The sequence below is a fragment of the Lethenteron reissneri genome, chromosome 35, assembly GCF_015708825.2.
Source record: "Lethenteron reissneri isolate LAM-NWPU_2019-01 chromosome 35, ASM1570882v1, whole genome shotgun sequence".
Taxonomy (NCBI): Eukaryota; Metazoa; Chordata; class Hyperoartia; order Petromyzontiformes; family Petromyzontidae; genus Lethenteron; species Lethenteron reissneri.
This window is the reverse complement of record NC_083813.1, coordinates 4901957-4915279: the sequence shown is the minus strand read 5'-3', so window position 1 is coordinate 4915279 and position 13323 is coordinate 4901957. Positions and strand designations below refer to the sequence as shown.

General features: G+C 45.1%; 1 protein-coding gene across 1 annotated transcript in view; it reads right to left on the bottom strand.

Annotated features, from left to right (window-relative positions):
* LOC133350838 (sodium/hydrogen exchanger 3-like) overlaps nt 1-13323 on the bottom strand; it is a 142196-nt gene that overhangs the window by 98618 nt on the left and 30255 nt on the right. The window contains 1 exon segment of the mRNA XM_061565611.1: nt 10299-10459. Coding sequence (XP_061421595.1) covers nt 10299-10459 — 161 coding nt within the window.

The following is a 13323-nucleotide window of genomic DNA, read 5'->3' as shown; positions in this document are numbered from 1 at the left end:
GGTCTGTTTGGTGCTGCTTAACATTTCAAATTGTTTATTTTCTAAACAGTATCCCCCTCCGCTGCGTTTCTCTTCTCTCAGGGTTGAGGTTTAATGGTTTTAATTCCAACTGAGTGTGAGCAGTGATAATAGGTTTTTCCCTTTTAAGGCAATAAAGCAGTTAGACCAGAGGACGCCAAAAGGCTCTAAAGAAAGCTGTCTCTGGTGTGGACCAATCAGTTTGAAAGAAAATGCACATACTGTCAGAACATGTTTTTTTTGTTTGCATTTTCACCACAATTATGAGTGGTTAATGCAGACATGATTCCTTGCAAAGCTTTCAGTTTGGTGTGTTAACATCTTAACACCTGTTTTATTGCCAGAAAAAGGGAAAACCCTATTATCATAATTTAATTCTGGCAAAGGAGGTCCCATGATGAGCGTGAGCACTTTTTTTATTTGTTTTTACTTTGTTTTGGGATTATCGATTGAGGGTGCCATGCAATTTACATGGCGAGCACAATAACCACACCACAGTTTGTTATGATGTTGTTTTATTTGAGATGCGTTTATAACGTTAGGTATAATGTACAGGGGTGATAACTATATGGTAGAAAGCATGGCATTGTTGCAGCTAGCAGCTAGCAAGACCAGTACTCTCCCATATTAGTTCGGAAAACCGAAGTTGGGGCACCGCGTTGGTGAGATGGTATCTCCCTCACCTGGTATGCAGGAGGTCGTGGGTTCGACCCTGACGCCTGTACATTTAGAGTTTGCATGTTCTCCCCGTGGATCTTTCTCTGGATCCTCTGTGGTTTCCCTCCATATTTGGCTGTTGGAGAGTAAACCCGTGATAAGCCACTTCGTTGATCTATCGTTTGTGGCCAGGTCGCTTCTGAAAAAGCTTAGTGGGCCTTACCTGATGAAATTTTTAAAAAATTTTAGTTTTATACTGGAATCCGACAACATCTCAAAATTAGGTGTATACTGTATACGACATTTTGGACGATCGGAATAAAAAAAATTGTTTGGGATTGATCCGAAGTGGCAAACGACGTCACTAATCTGGCATCAATTAGCCGGCTTGCCGGCCGAAAACGGTGTCACGTGTCGTCAAGTGGCATCACTTTTGTAAAGCTCCCCAGGGCATAAAAATGCCTGACATTTTATAGGCGGCTCAAACATCCAACGCAGATTCCTTAAACCTCTTATATTTTAAATCGACTTGAGAGGACGCTTGCTTGACGATATCGTTTTGACTTTCCTTTGTAGTCTCAACATATGTTCTGCCACGTTAGCTGCCTCGTCGCACAGCATGACGACCGGATGCTTGGCACTACCTATAACTATTTCAAAGCATCTGTAACTCTCCATTTTGTTATCCTAATTATCGCCCGTGAACAATTTACTCGGGTTAAATCTTGTTTGATGTTGGAATTCATTAAAAACAAAGAGCGTGCTAATTTTGTGTTTGATTCGCTCTTTCGTGTTTTATTCATATATTGATGAAAGTGCTGATGTATTTATATTAAAAAAAAACATTGACTCCAATCTTTCAAACACGCGATCGTGGAATTACATCAGAAATCTGTAAAGCCGTGCAAATCAATGTAAACGTTTTGTCTTCCGATGACAACTTGCCCTCGAATTACCATGCCAATGATGACAAATTGCACCTATTCTGGAAATATAATGCAAAGGTCACGATCATTAAGTTGTATACAAATGATGCGTGAATGCAAATCAGTACTCAAGCACTGCGTAGACTGCAGCACAGCAACAACAATGTATAACTCGCTCAAAAAAAACATTAAGTAAATGTCACGGTAGTCCAATTTCGAAAAAAAACCATAATATCAAAGAAATATATAAGCTCCCCATGTTTTTGTCATATTGGAGTCGGATTACTCCATTTAGTCTGACGACGCTGATGATGGCACTGAAAATGGTGATGCTGGAAATGTGTCTCTCTCTCTTCCTCGGTCTGAAACAAACTATGAACCATTTGTTTTTATTTGACCAGGTAACGCCCACTGAGCTACAGAGCTCTTTTTCAGAAGCGAAGTGGCTCATAATGTGGAAATATAGAGCAGCCAAATATTCTAAACGAATATTTATACATGTGCAGGGAAAAAACGGAGGATCCAGAGACAAAAGCCACATGACCACGGGGAGAAGATGCAAACTGCAAACATGCAAACTCCAAATATACAGGCATCGTCAGGGTCTGGATACAACCCATGACCTCCTGTATACCAGGCGAGGGAGCTAACATCTCGTCATCGCGGTGCCCAAAATGCTACATTTTGCCAATAGGTTGATGAGCTACAACATGGCAATATGCACTCGCTCACTTACTCGCTCAATCCCGCACATTTCCTTGCTGGCTTTAACTCAACAAAGTCAAAACCCTTTTCCCTTAATATTATTGCTCGGGTTTAGTTAAAAATCCCTGTGGCTCAGGGAAAAAGACACAAGTGGTACGACTGTGCATTATATTTTTTCTTCTATCCACCCAAACTGCAAAGTTGCTCAAGGCATATTCGTGGGTCTTTCCGTAAAGTCACGTAGATAGGTTAAAAGAAAATAACAAAACAATAAGAAAAAACTACGACGTTTCGATCGCAGGACAAGCGGTCGTCTTTAGGAAAAGGGGGGTTAGCTTCCAAGGCAAACTGTTTATAAGGGTTTGAAATGGGCGTAGCCCAAATGTCAGCAGCCAATGATAATGTAAGTGGTGGTTTTCCTCCAATCAAAGGACTGCCAGGTGAAAATTTGCATGTTAAAGAGAGATTAGCAAGTTAATGGGAGATCGCAGAGCCGCAACCAAGGGGTCAGCACACGAAGTGACTGTGAAAGCGCAAGTTTGATATGGGCGTAAAGCACAACTTACATCGGAAGGTGGTAGGATGGGAACATCATAGTCAATTAAGACTTAAACTGGTTGATAACGTTCTTCCAATGATTGCTCAGTTTGTACCCATCTTCTCGGTTGAAATTGTGTCTGTGTCTATATATATATGGATGGCTTCATGAGCGAATCTTTGCTGATAGCCAGTGGGCTTGCAAAGTACCTTCGTCTTAGAGAAATCAATTTCGCGTGAGCCCACTGCATTAAAACAATGATCAGCCACGGCCGAGGTATTGGTCCTACCGTGTTTCAGATCTGCCTTATGTTCACGAACACGGTCCGAGACATGTCGCTTAGTTTCCCCAATGTAACTACTGCCGCAGACACAGCTTTGTTTGTAGATGCCGGGGTATTGCATGTCAGGGATCACATCCTTCACAAATGGGATCAGATCACGAATTTTATGTACCGTGTTAAACCGAACCTAGATCTTGTGTTTGCTCATGATTTTGGAAATAATTTTGTGACCCCTATGTATGGCAAGGTGATGGTTTTGATTGGGTCCTCAGATGGTTCTTTCCCAACGGTTGGGGTTATAGCTTGACGGATTGTGTAGTCTGAATATCCATTCTCTTGAGAGCTTTGGGTACATGTTCCAGTTCACTGGCTCGGTGATAACGGTTGGAAATACATCGAGCTCTATGGTGTAGAGTTTTGATGAGGGAATTCTTCTGGTCTGGATGGTGGAGGGAGTCAGGTTTTAGGTAGGCATCCGTATGGGTGGCTTTTCAGAGTGTCCTATTGAGCCATCTGGTCTCTTTTCGATTAAAACATCCAAGAATGGTAACTTATCATCCTTTTATACCTCCATGGTGAATTTGATGGCTGGGTGTATGGAATTGATGTGGTTAAAGAATTGGTACAGAGCTGATCGGCCATATGGCCAGATGACGAGCGTGTCATCTACGTACCTCTTCCACAAGGACGGGCGTAGAGTGGATGCCTGGATGGCATCTGTCTCAAATTTCTCCATGAAAACATTGGCTACAACTTGAGATGAGGGAGAACCCATTGGGGTACCTTCAACTTGTTTGTAGAATGTTCCATTCCAGGTGAAGTAAGTGTTGGTGAGGCAGTGTCTAACCAGAGCAGGTACATCAGCATTCAGTCCTTGTTGGATCAAATCTTTAATAATTGCAATGGTGTCAGGCACAGGAGCTTTAGTAAACAAAGAAACCACACCAAAACTAACAAGCAAATCACCTGGAGAAAATGAGATGTCGTGAATTAACGATACCAAGTAAGCTGAGTTGAGTACAGCTGAGGTGGTCTTACCAGTGAATGGTTGTAAGGTCTCAGACAGAAATCGGGCCAGTTTGTAGGTGGGTGAGTCAATGGTGGAGACGATAGGACGAAGGGGTGTCCCTTCTTAATGGATTTTTGGTAAGTCATGCAATCTGGGTGGTCGAGCAGCAGAGGATTTTAAGGAAAACCGCTTGGTTGGTTCGATCAAAGATGTCGAATCAGTGATGATATTGTTGGTTTTCGTAACGAGGCGGTTGGTGGGATCTCTTTAAATTTTGGTATAGCTACCATCATTAAGTAGGTCCTGATTTTGGTTATTGTATGTGGTTTTGTCCATGATAACTGTGGCATTGCCCTTGTCGGCTGAGAAGATGACAATGTTATCTCTCTTTTTTAATTGAGAAAGCTCAAAGCGCTCATCTTTACTGATGTTGCTAATAGGTGTCTTAGAGTTTTTTGAGGATTGCAGCGATTTCAGATCTTGCCACGTCTGCAGGAATGTGTCCCAAACCTTTAAAGGGCTACGTCGACCTGGGCAATTATATCATCAACTGATTTTCTATGGTTCTTTTAGTAAAGTCACGTAGATAGAAAAAATAATAACAATAAAATAATAAAAATAACAATGAAAATATAACTTTTTTTTTTATTGTTTCCTTTCTATGTGACTTTACCGAAAGAACCAAGAATATGAATCCCTGCAGTCACGAAAGCTTTAAATAAAAATTTAAAATAAAGTGAACAGTTTGCCTTGGAAGCTAATCCCCCCCTTTCCTGAAGACGACCGCTTGTGTTGCCATCGAAACGTCATAGTTTTTTGTTATTTTTTGTTCTTTTCTTTGAACCTATCTACGTGACTTTACCGAAAGACCCAATAATATGAATTCCTGCTTTGCTCAAGGCGCTGTGACAACTCATTTTTAAATGCCTTGCGTTAATACGAGCCAAACTAACATGAGCTCCAGTGAACAGGACTGAGCGACTGTGACGCACTCCGATCTCAGAGACTCGAACCACTATCCGGGCTGCGACAAAAGCAGCCAAACATCGCACGGCAAGTGAGTCACCGATGACACCTGTGGAAGATGATAATCACCCCCCACCCACTCGCCTCCCGCATTGCCACTGTGGCTATCAAACCAAGTGAGCGCATCATCCGACAGTGTCCGCTTGAACCAGGACCTTCTTAAAACTAAACTAAATCATTTTTACCTGGTAAGGCCCCACTGAGCTATATAGTTCTTTTTCAGAAGTGGCCTGGCCACAGCAATGAAAGCCCAACGACGTGGCTTATGACGTGGAAATGTATACCAGCCAAATACTAGAAATGCATGATGTGGAGAGGAAATCCCAGAGGACCCGGACAAAAATCCTCGCGACCACCAAATATACAGGCGTCAGGGTCGGGATCGGGATCGAACTCACCAGCTCCTATATACCACACGAGGTAGTTTACATCGCGCCACCGTGGCTTCGCTCGTCCGTAGGCATCATCTCAGACAATAACGTCATTCTCGTGACTCTCATGTGGCTCACCAACCCTGGCTCGCCAGGAGCGGCAGGCAGGCGGCACAGCAAATGTGGACCTCACTTGCCACTGTTGCTAGCCATGGGTAGGAATCAAACTCCGGCGACTGGGTGCATAGTGTGCAAACCACAATGGCCAGGTAGGGAAAGATGCAAGCTGGTAATTACTTGCTCGCTCCATTGCTGGTCTAAGGGCCTCAAATATCAGAATCAGAATTTAAATATTTATACTGGAGGAATCCGATGAGCTATGAAGCTCTTTTTCACAGATGTCCAGAGCTCTATGAAGCCCCTCGCAAGGGGTTGTTGGCCTGCCATTTCATGGCGGCCTGATGTTAAAGAGGTCCAAAGTATTTGTGGCACATTAGGAATGGATCACTCTTTTAAGTATGTCCTTGTGCAGCAAAGGAGTAGAGTGTGGTTCTGTGAAAGTCCTGATGTGCTGTGCAGTGCATTAATGCATGTGTGTACAGCAGCATGTAATGTCTAAGTCGGGCCTGTAGGTGGCTGGCAGGGTTAATGAATAACCGCACGTGTAAACCAGCCACGTGGTTAATGGCGTCTCGGAAGGATGGCTGCGTCTAACACGCGCTGTTGCATTTTACAGGTAAAGGACCCAAAGGTTGTTTTTGATCGTTATATAAATGTTCTAGACTTGTTCTAGACTTGTTTTAGACTTTAAGCTTGGCTTTGAATTGTTCCTTTTTGATATATGCAATTAGAGGCGTTTTAGCACTGTGCATTGTAAAGGGATGACGCACTGTAATTAGTTACTGTCATTGTAATTCTCTAACTCTAATACTGTTTAGTCTATAACCATGCCCATGTACCCAGAGTATGACTACTTGCAATGCTATTGAGCATAGAACACATGTAAAGTAGTAAGCTGTACAATGGTGATATACAGTACGTATACTGTACACATACAGTACATATAATGGGTGTAAGATACCGATAGAAGTGGATGGTATAGATAGACATACAGCTTAGGATTAAAGTAATATTCGAAGAGTGATGTGCAAATGTGATTGTCAAAGACAAAGATGGTTTATCAGCAGTAGAATTGGGTTTAAGAGAAAGGGTTAATGAATAACCGCACGTGTAAACCAGCCACATGGTTAATGGCGTCTCGGAAGATTTGCTGCGTGTAACACGCGCTGTTGCATTTTACAGAGTGACGGTGCTGTTCTTCCCAAGATTCATATGAACCACAATAAATAAATGTGCTTGCCCTCGATTTGGAGCACCTGCCCACGTCCTTCATCTCGAGTGTGCAACATATTACTCGTGGTTCTTTCGATAAATTCACGTAGAAAGAAAAGGAAATAAATAATAGAATACGTCGTTTCGATTGCAACACAAGCAACCGTCATCGGGTGTGAATGCAAGCTCGGAGAGAGACACATATACAGAGAGAGAGAGACAAACAGACATGGAGAAAGATGCATACACAGAGAGAGATAGAGAGATACAAACATTATCATTGGCTGCTGACGTTTGGGATACGCCCGTTTCAAACCCCTGATAAACAATTTGCCTAGGAAGCTAACCCCCCTTTTCCTGAAGACGACCGCTTGTGTTGCCATCGAAACGTCGTAGTTTTTTGTTATTTTCTTTGAACCTATCTACGTGACTTTACCGAAAGACCCAATAATATGAATTCCTGCTTTGCTCAAGGCACTTTGACAACTAATTTTTAAATGCCTTGCGTTAATACGAGCCAAACTAACATCAGCTCCAGTGAACATGACTGAGCGACTGTGATGCACCACGGTCTCAGAGACTCGAACCGCTATCCGGGCTGCGACAAAAGCAGCCAAACATCGCACGGCAAGTGAGTCACCGATGACACCTGTGGAAGATGATAATCACCCCCACCCACTCGCCTCCCGCATTGCCACTGTGGCTATCAAACCAAGTGAGCGCATCATCCGACAGTGCCCGCTTGAACCAGCACCTTCTTGAAACTAAACCATTTTTACCTGGTAAGGCCCCACTGAGCTATATAGCTCTTTTTCAGAAGTGGCCTGGCCACAGCAATGAAAGCCCAACGACGTGGCTTATGACGTGGAAATGTATACCAGCCAAATACTAGAAATGCATGTTCATTCTCAACGTGGAGAGGAAACCCCAGAGGACCCGGAGAAAAATCCTCGCGACCACCAAATATACAGGCGTCAGGGTCGGGATCGAACTCACCAGCTCCTATATACCAGACGAGGTAGTTAACATCGCGCCACCGTGGCTTCGCTCGTCCGTAGGCATCATCTCAGACAATAACGTCATTCTCGTGACTCTCATGTGGCTCACCAACCCTGGCTCGCCAGGAGCGACAGGCAGGCGGCACAGCAAACGTGGACCTCACTTGCCACTGTTGCTAGCCATGGGTAGGAATCAAACTCCGGCGACTGGGTGCATAGTGTGCAAACCACAATGGCCAGGTAGGGAAAGATGCAAGCTGGTAATTACTTGCTCGCTCCATTGCTGGTCTAAGGGCCTCAAATATCAGAATCAGAATTTTAATATTTATACTGGAGGAATCCGATGAGCTATGAAGCTCTTTTTCACAGATGTCCAGAGCTCTATGAAGCCCCTCGCAAGGGGTTGTTGGCATGCCATTTCATGGCGGCCTGATGTTAAAGAGGTCCGAGTATTACTCGTGGTTCTTTCGATAAATTCACGTAGAAAGAAAAGGAAATAAATAATAGAATACGTCGTTTCGATTGCAACACAAGCAACCGTCATCGGGTGTGAATGCAAGCTCGGAGAGAGACACATATACAGAGAGAGACAAATACAGACATGGAGAAAGACACATACACAGAGAGAGACAAACATTATCATTGGCTGCTGACGTTTGGGCTACGCCCATTTCAAACCCCTGATAAACAGTTTGCCTTGGAAGCTAACCCCCCTTTTCCTGAAGACGACCGCTTGTGTTGCCATCGAAACGTCGTAGTTTTTTGTTATTTTCTTTGAACCTATCTACGTGACTTTACCGAAAGACCCAATAATATGAATTCCTGCTTTGCTCAAGGCACTTTGACAACTCATTTTTAAATGCCTTGCGTTAATGCGAGCCAAACTAACATCAGCTCCAGTGAACAGGACTGAGCGACTGTGACGCATTCCGGTCTCAGAGACTCGAACCGCTATCCGGGCCGCGACAAAAGCAGCCACACATCGCACGGCAAGTGAGGCACCGATGACACCTGTGGAAGATGATAATCACCCCCACCCACTCGCCTCCCGCATTGCCACTGTGGCTATCAAACCAAGTGAACGCATCATCCGATAGTGCCCGCTTGAACCAGGACATTCTTAAAACTAAACTAAATCATTTTTTACCTTTTTCAGAAGTGCCCTGGCCACAGCAATGAAAGCCCAACGACGTGGCTTATGACGTGGAAATGTATACCAGCCAAATACTAGAAATGCATGTTCATTCTAAACGTGGAGAGGAAAACCCAGAGGACCCGGAGAAAATTCCTCGCGACCACCAAATATACAGGCGTCAGGGTCGGGATCGAACCCACCAGCTCCTATATACCAGACGAGGTAGTTAACATCGCGTCACCGTGGCTTCGCTCCTCCGTAGGCATCATCTCAGACAATAACGTCATTCTCGTGACTCTCATGTGGCTCACCAACCCTGGCTCGCCAGGAGCGGCAGGCAGGCGGCACAGCAAACGTGGACCTCACTTGCCACTGTTGCTAGCCATGGGTAGGAATCAAACTCTGGCGACTGGGTGCATAGTGTGAAAACCACAATGGCCAGGTAGGGAAAGATGCAAGCTGGTAATTACTTGCTCGCTCCATTGCTGGTCTAAGGGCCTTAAATATCAGAATTTAAATATTTATACTGGAGGAATCCGATGAGCTATAAAGCTCTTTTTCACAGATGTCCAGAGCTCTATGAAGCCCCTCGCAAGGGGTTGTTGGCCTGCCATTTCATGGCGGCCTGATGTTAAAGAGGTCAGAGTATTACTCTTGGTTCTTTCGGTAAAGTCACGTAGAAAAAGGAAATAAATAATAGAATACGACGTTTCGATTGTAACACAAGCAACCGTCATCAGGTGTGAATGCAAGCTCGGAGAGAGACACATATACAGAGAGAGAGACAAACACAGACATGGAGAGAGACACATACAGAGAGAGAGAGACACACAGAGAGAGACAAACACACAGAGAGAGAGACGCACAGAGAGGAGAGAGACACACACAGAGACACACAGAGAAACAACGCCTCTGTGACGAGGTATTTTGTAGAGAGAGAGGGGGGGGGGCAGAGAAATTAGCATGTCAATGAGAGCGGCAGGGGGAGAGAAATTGGAAGTTTTAGAAAAGAAACCGAGTAAACTTAGAAATGTAATGCAATGCAACACAGAGATTCGGCTGACACAACAGTTAACACAACAGTTAACACTTTACCTGGTTGATTACGTTCTATCAAAGATTGTTAAATATGAGTTGTGTAGAAATTCTCCCAGTAGAGGTGGTTCAAACTTGATTTGAAGCTCTCGTGACTGCAGGAATTACTCAGAGTATGTTCCATGGTTTTAAGAAGAAGAAGAAGATCTCTCTGTGTGTGTGTGCTCCACCGCTCGGAACCCGGCGCAAATTTCACGGCACCCACCACGGTGACGGCGTCGTTGAGCAGCGACTCCCCGAAGACGATGATGAAGAGCACCTCGTTGACGTGCACCTCCTCGAACACGGCGATCACCGCCACGGGGTCCACGGCCGCGATGAGGCTGCCAAAGAGCAGGTAGTCGAGCAGGTTCGCTCGCAGGGGGCCTGCAGCGTCGCAGCAGCACATGGCGCTCGCGTCAAACACGCGTCACACACGCGCCCGCACGCACGCCCGTCAAGTCGATTTTAATTTTGTTTACGGCGAAGTTCTCGCTTAACGCTTTCGCATATATGTATGTTGAACTTCCTTCGCACCGTACCTAGCTAACCGTGCTCATTGGAGGTGCGGGGGGGGGAACACACTAAACACAAAAAGCAGTTCTAAAGAAATTAGTTTTCAATCTAGGTTTGAAAGTGGCTTCTTAATGTCGGAAGGAAGAGCGCTCCAGACGGCCACAGAAGCGCATCTGAAAGCGCGCGATGCGGTGAACGACTTTGTTCGATGGCCAGCCAAAAGTAGCTGCGAGGATGACCAGAGTTCACTTCGAATAGCCTTCATGACCTGCATAGCGTGGGGAGGCCCTCATCCAGCAGTTCGTTGACCTACAGGATGTACGCATACATGTACAATTCCACGTGAAAAACAGCTGTCAGTAAGTAGATCATCTAGCAGTAGAATGAGAATGGTAGCTGATGAGGATCAGGATTCAGTAGGATTTCAGCTTCACCAGACCCAGGAAAATGTCTACACCAATGCTGAAACTTAAACTATGTCTGATGAACAATAACATTTCACGTACAAATGTGTAAGATGTTAGGAAACTCGTCTTGAATCACTCATCTCAGCCTCCAACTGGGCGAGTCCAACCTCATATTGTTCCGCAGCACATCTTCACGACGTGCTGCCCTCCCTTCGCAAAGTTGGCTCCGTACGGTTCGAAAGGAGTTCGAAATACACACGTACAACTCCGCAAGCTCTCGCCAAGATGCCCTCTGTGAATTCTGGCCCCAGACCCTGGCCGGGCCCTATGCAAAGTTCCGCGCAATGGCACAGGTTGCCGTGATTTTGAAGAGCTGATGTTGAATATTAAAGTAACGTTACCGATGTGGCTAACGGGGGGGGGGAAGAGGGGGAAACGTCGTCATCAGTGTGCACTACCCGCCATAACAAATGCATTAGAAACGCGGTTCCTTACGCGGGAAATGTAGAACAAATGCTCAAAAGTGCACCAAGAAGCGTGGAGAGATGCACGCTTGGGATTGCATGGAGAGACGGGAGAGTAAAACACATGGACCAGAGCACATGCCCAGGTTAATTACGTACAGTCATACCTCGATATACGACCGCTTTGGAATACGTCGTGTTTTGACGAGGAAAAAATGTCTTGGGATACGACGTCTTGCTTGGGATACGACGCGCTTGCTAGAACTTGTACGGGTCAGGATGAGTCACCGCGTACCCGCCGCGTAGACCCCGTTCACGCCTCCTCCCCTTCCTCACCGCCATCCTCGTAGGCTATCAACTCCTCTCAGCAAGGTAAAGTGATGTAAAAAATAATTTTTATTTAAATTCATTCATGCATTTATTTTAATTTATGTATGCATTTTAGTAATAAGTAGTGTCTAAATTATTTTATACAACCCCATTAATGTATAATATGGCGTATAAAATATAATTTCTTATACTCTGGAACGGATTGTTTCCTTTCCCTTTATTTCTTATGGGAAAAATTCGTTTGGTGTCTACGTCATTTTCGGCAAAAGTCCTACCTTCTGGAACGAATTAACGACGTATACCGAGGTACCACTGTATTTCAATCAATTAAGACAAGTTGAGTGGACTTGGGTGGAAAATTTAACTCGAAGGGTCGATGTCCGATGGGTCAAGGGAAGAAAAAAAAAACATTCGCAGTGGCCGCCGAGAAACGGAGCGCATCTGGGAACACGTCCGCCAAGCGGGTGCAGAGACGGAGCCAGCTCAAGGGGTGCGCGCAGGCTCTGCGTGGATTGTTGCATCGCAGGATCGCGAGAGGGGCTGCCTTTGAGTTCACCCCTCCCTGGTGACCCTGCCAGAGGACTCCGATTCCAGAATAAAAACACGGTGCCCTCCGATGGCACATTCCATCCCCACCACCACCACCCCCAACATTGATCTTTAATGTCTCACCAATTTCCGCAACTGTTGCAGATTTAAATCGCGAGTCGAACATAGATTCCACGCAAAAGATTATCGAGTTACACCAGTGGTGTTGTGAGCTGGCTTCCGGACTGTGTGCCACATTGATTAACGACCTTTGCGGTGATCTGTGAGTGCTACAAAATGTTTGTTCATATCTCTGAAGACACCGTCATTTGCGTATAAGCACGGAATACTACGTATAAGAACTGAAAAATGCGAACTTTAATAAGTGCAGTTTAAGGCACGTACATACGTAGACCACACGGTTAATTACTATGGTTAACTAGGCGCCACGATGGCGAGATGTTAACTAGCTCACCTGGTACACAGGAGGTCGCCTGGATATTTGGAGTTTGCATGTTCTACCCGCGGTTTTGTGGATTTTTCACCACCTCCGGGTTTTCTTTCCACATTTAGAAATATGCATTTCTAGAATTTGGTTGCGATAAATTTCCACGTGATGGGCCATTTCGTTGAGCTGTCATTTATGTCAAAGTCGATTCTGGAAAATGTGCGATAGAGCTCAGCCGGCCTTACCTGGTAAAGAAAATAAACTAAAGAGTAAAAAATAGTTACTGACGGCACTTCGGAGACCAGAGCAGCGAGTCCATATAGAGTTCCATCAGAAGAGGGCAGCATTTGCACGGAGCACCAGAAACAACGGGCCACAAGGGAGAGGAATCTGGGGGCGCATGATCCCAATGGGCCTCTGTGTCAGAGCGGTGTCAGAGCGGGAGCAGATGGGAGAAGGCAGAGAGGAGGGCATTTGGGAGCAGCGGTTAATTGGTTGTTTTTTCTTGCAGAGCTTTTCGTATCGACCGAGGTTCCACAAAAGACTCAGGGGTGGTTA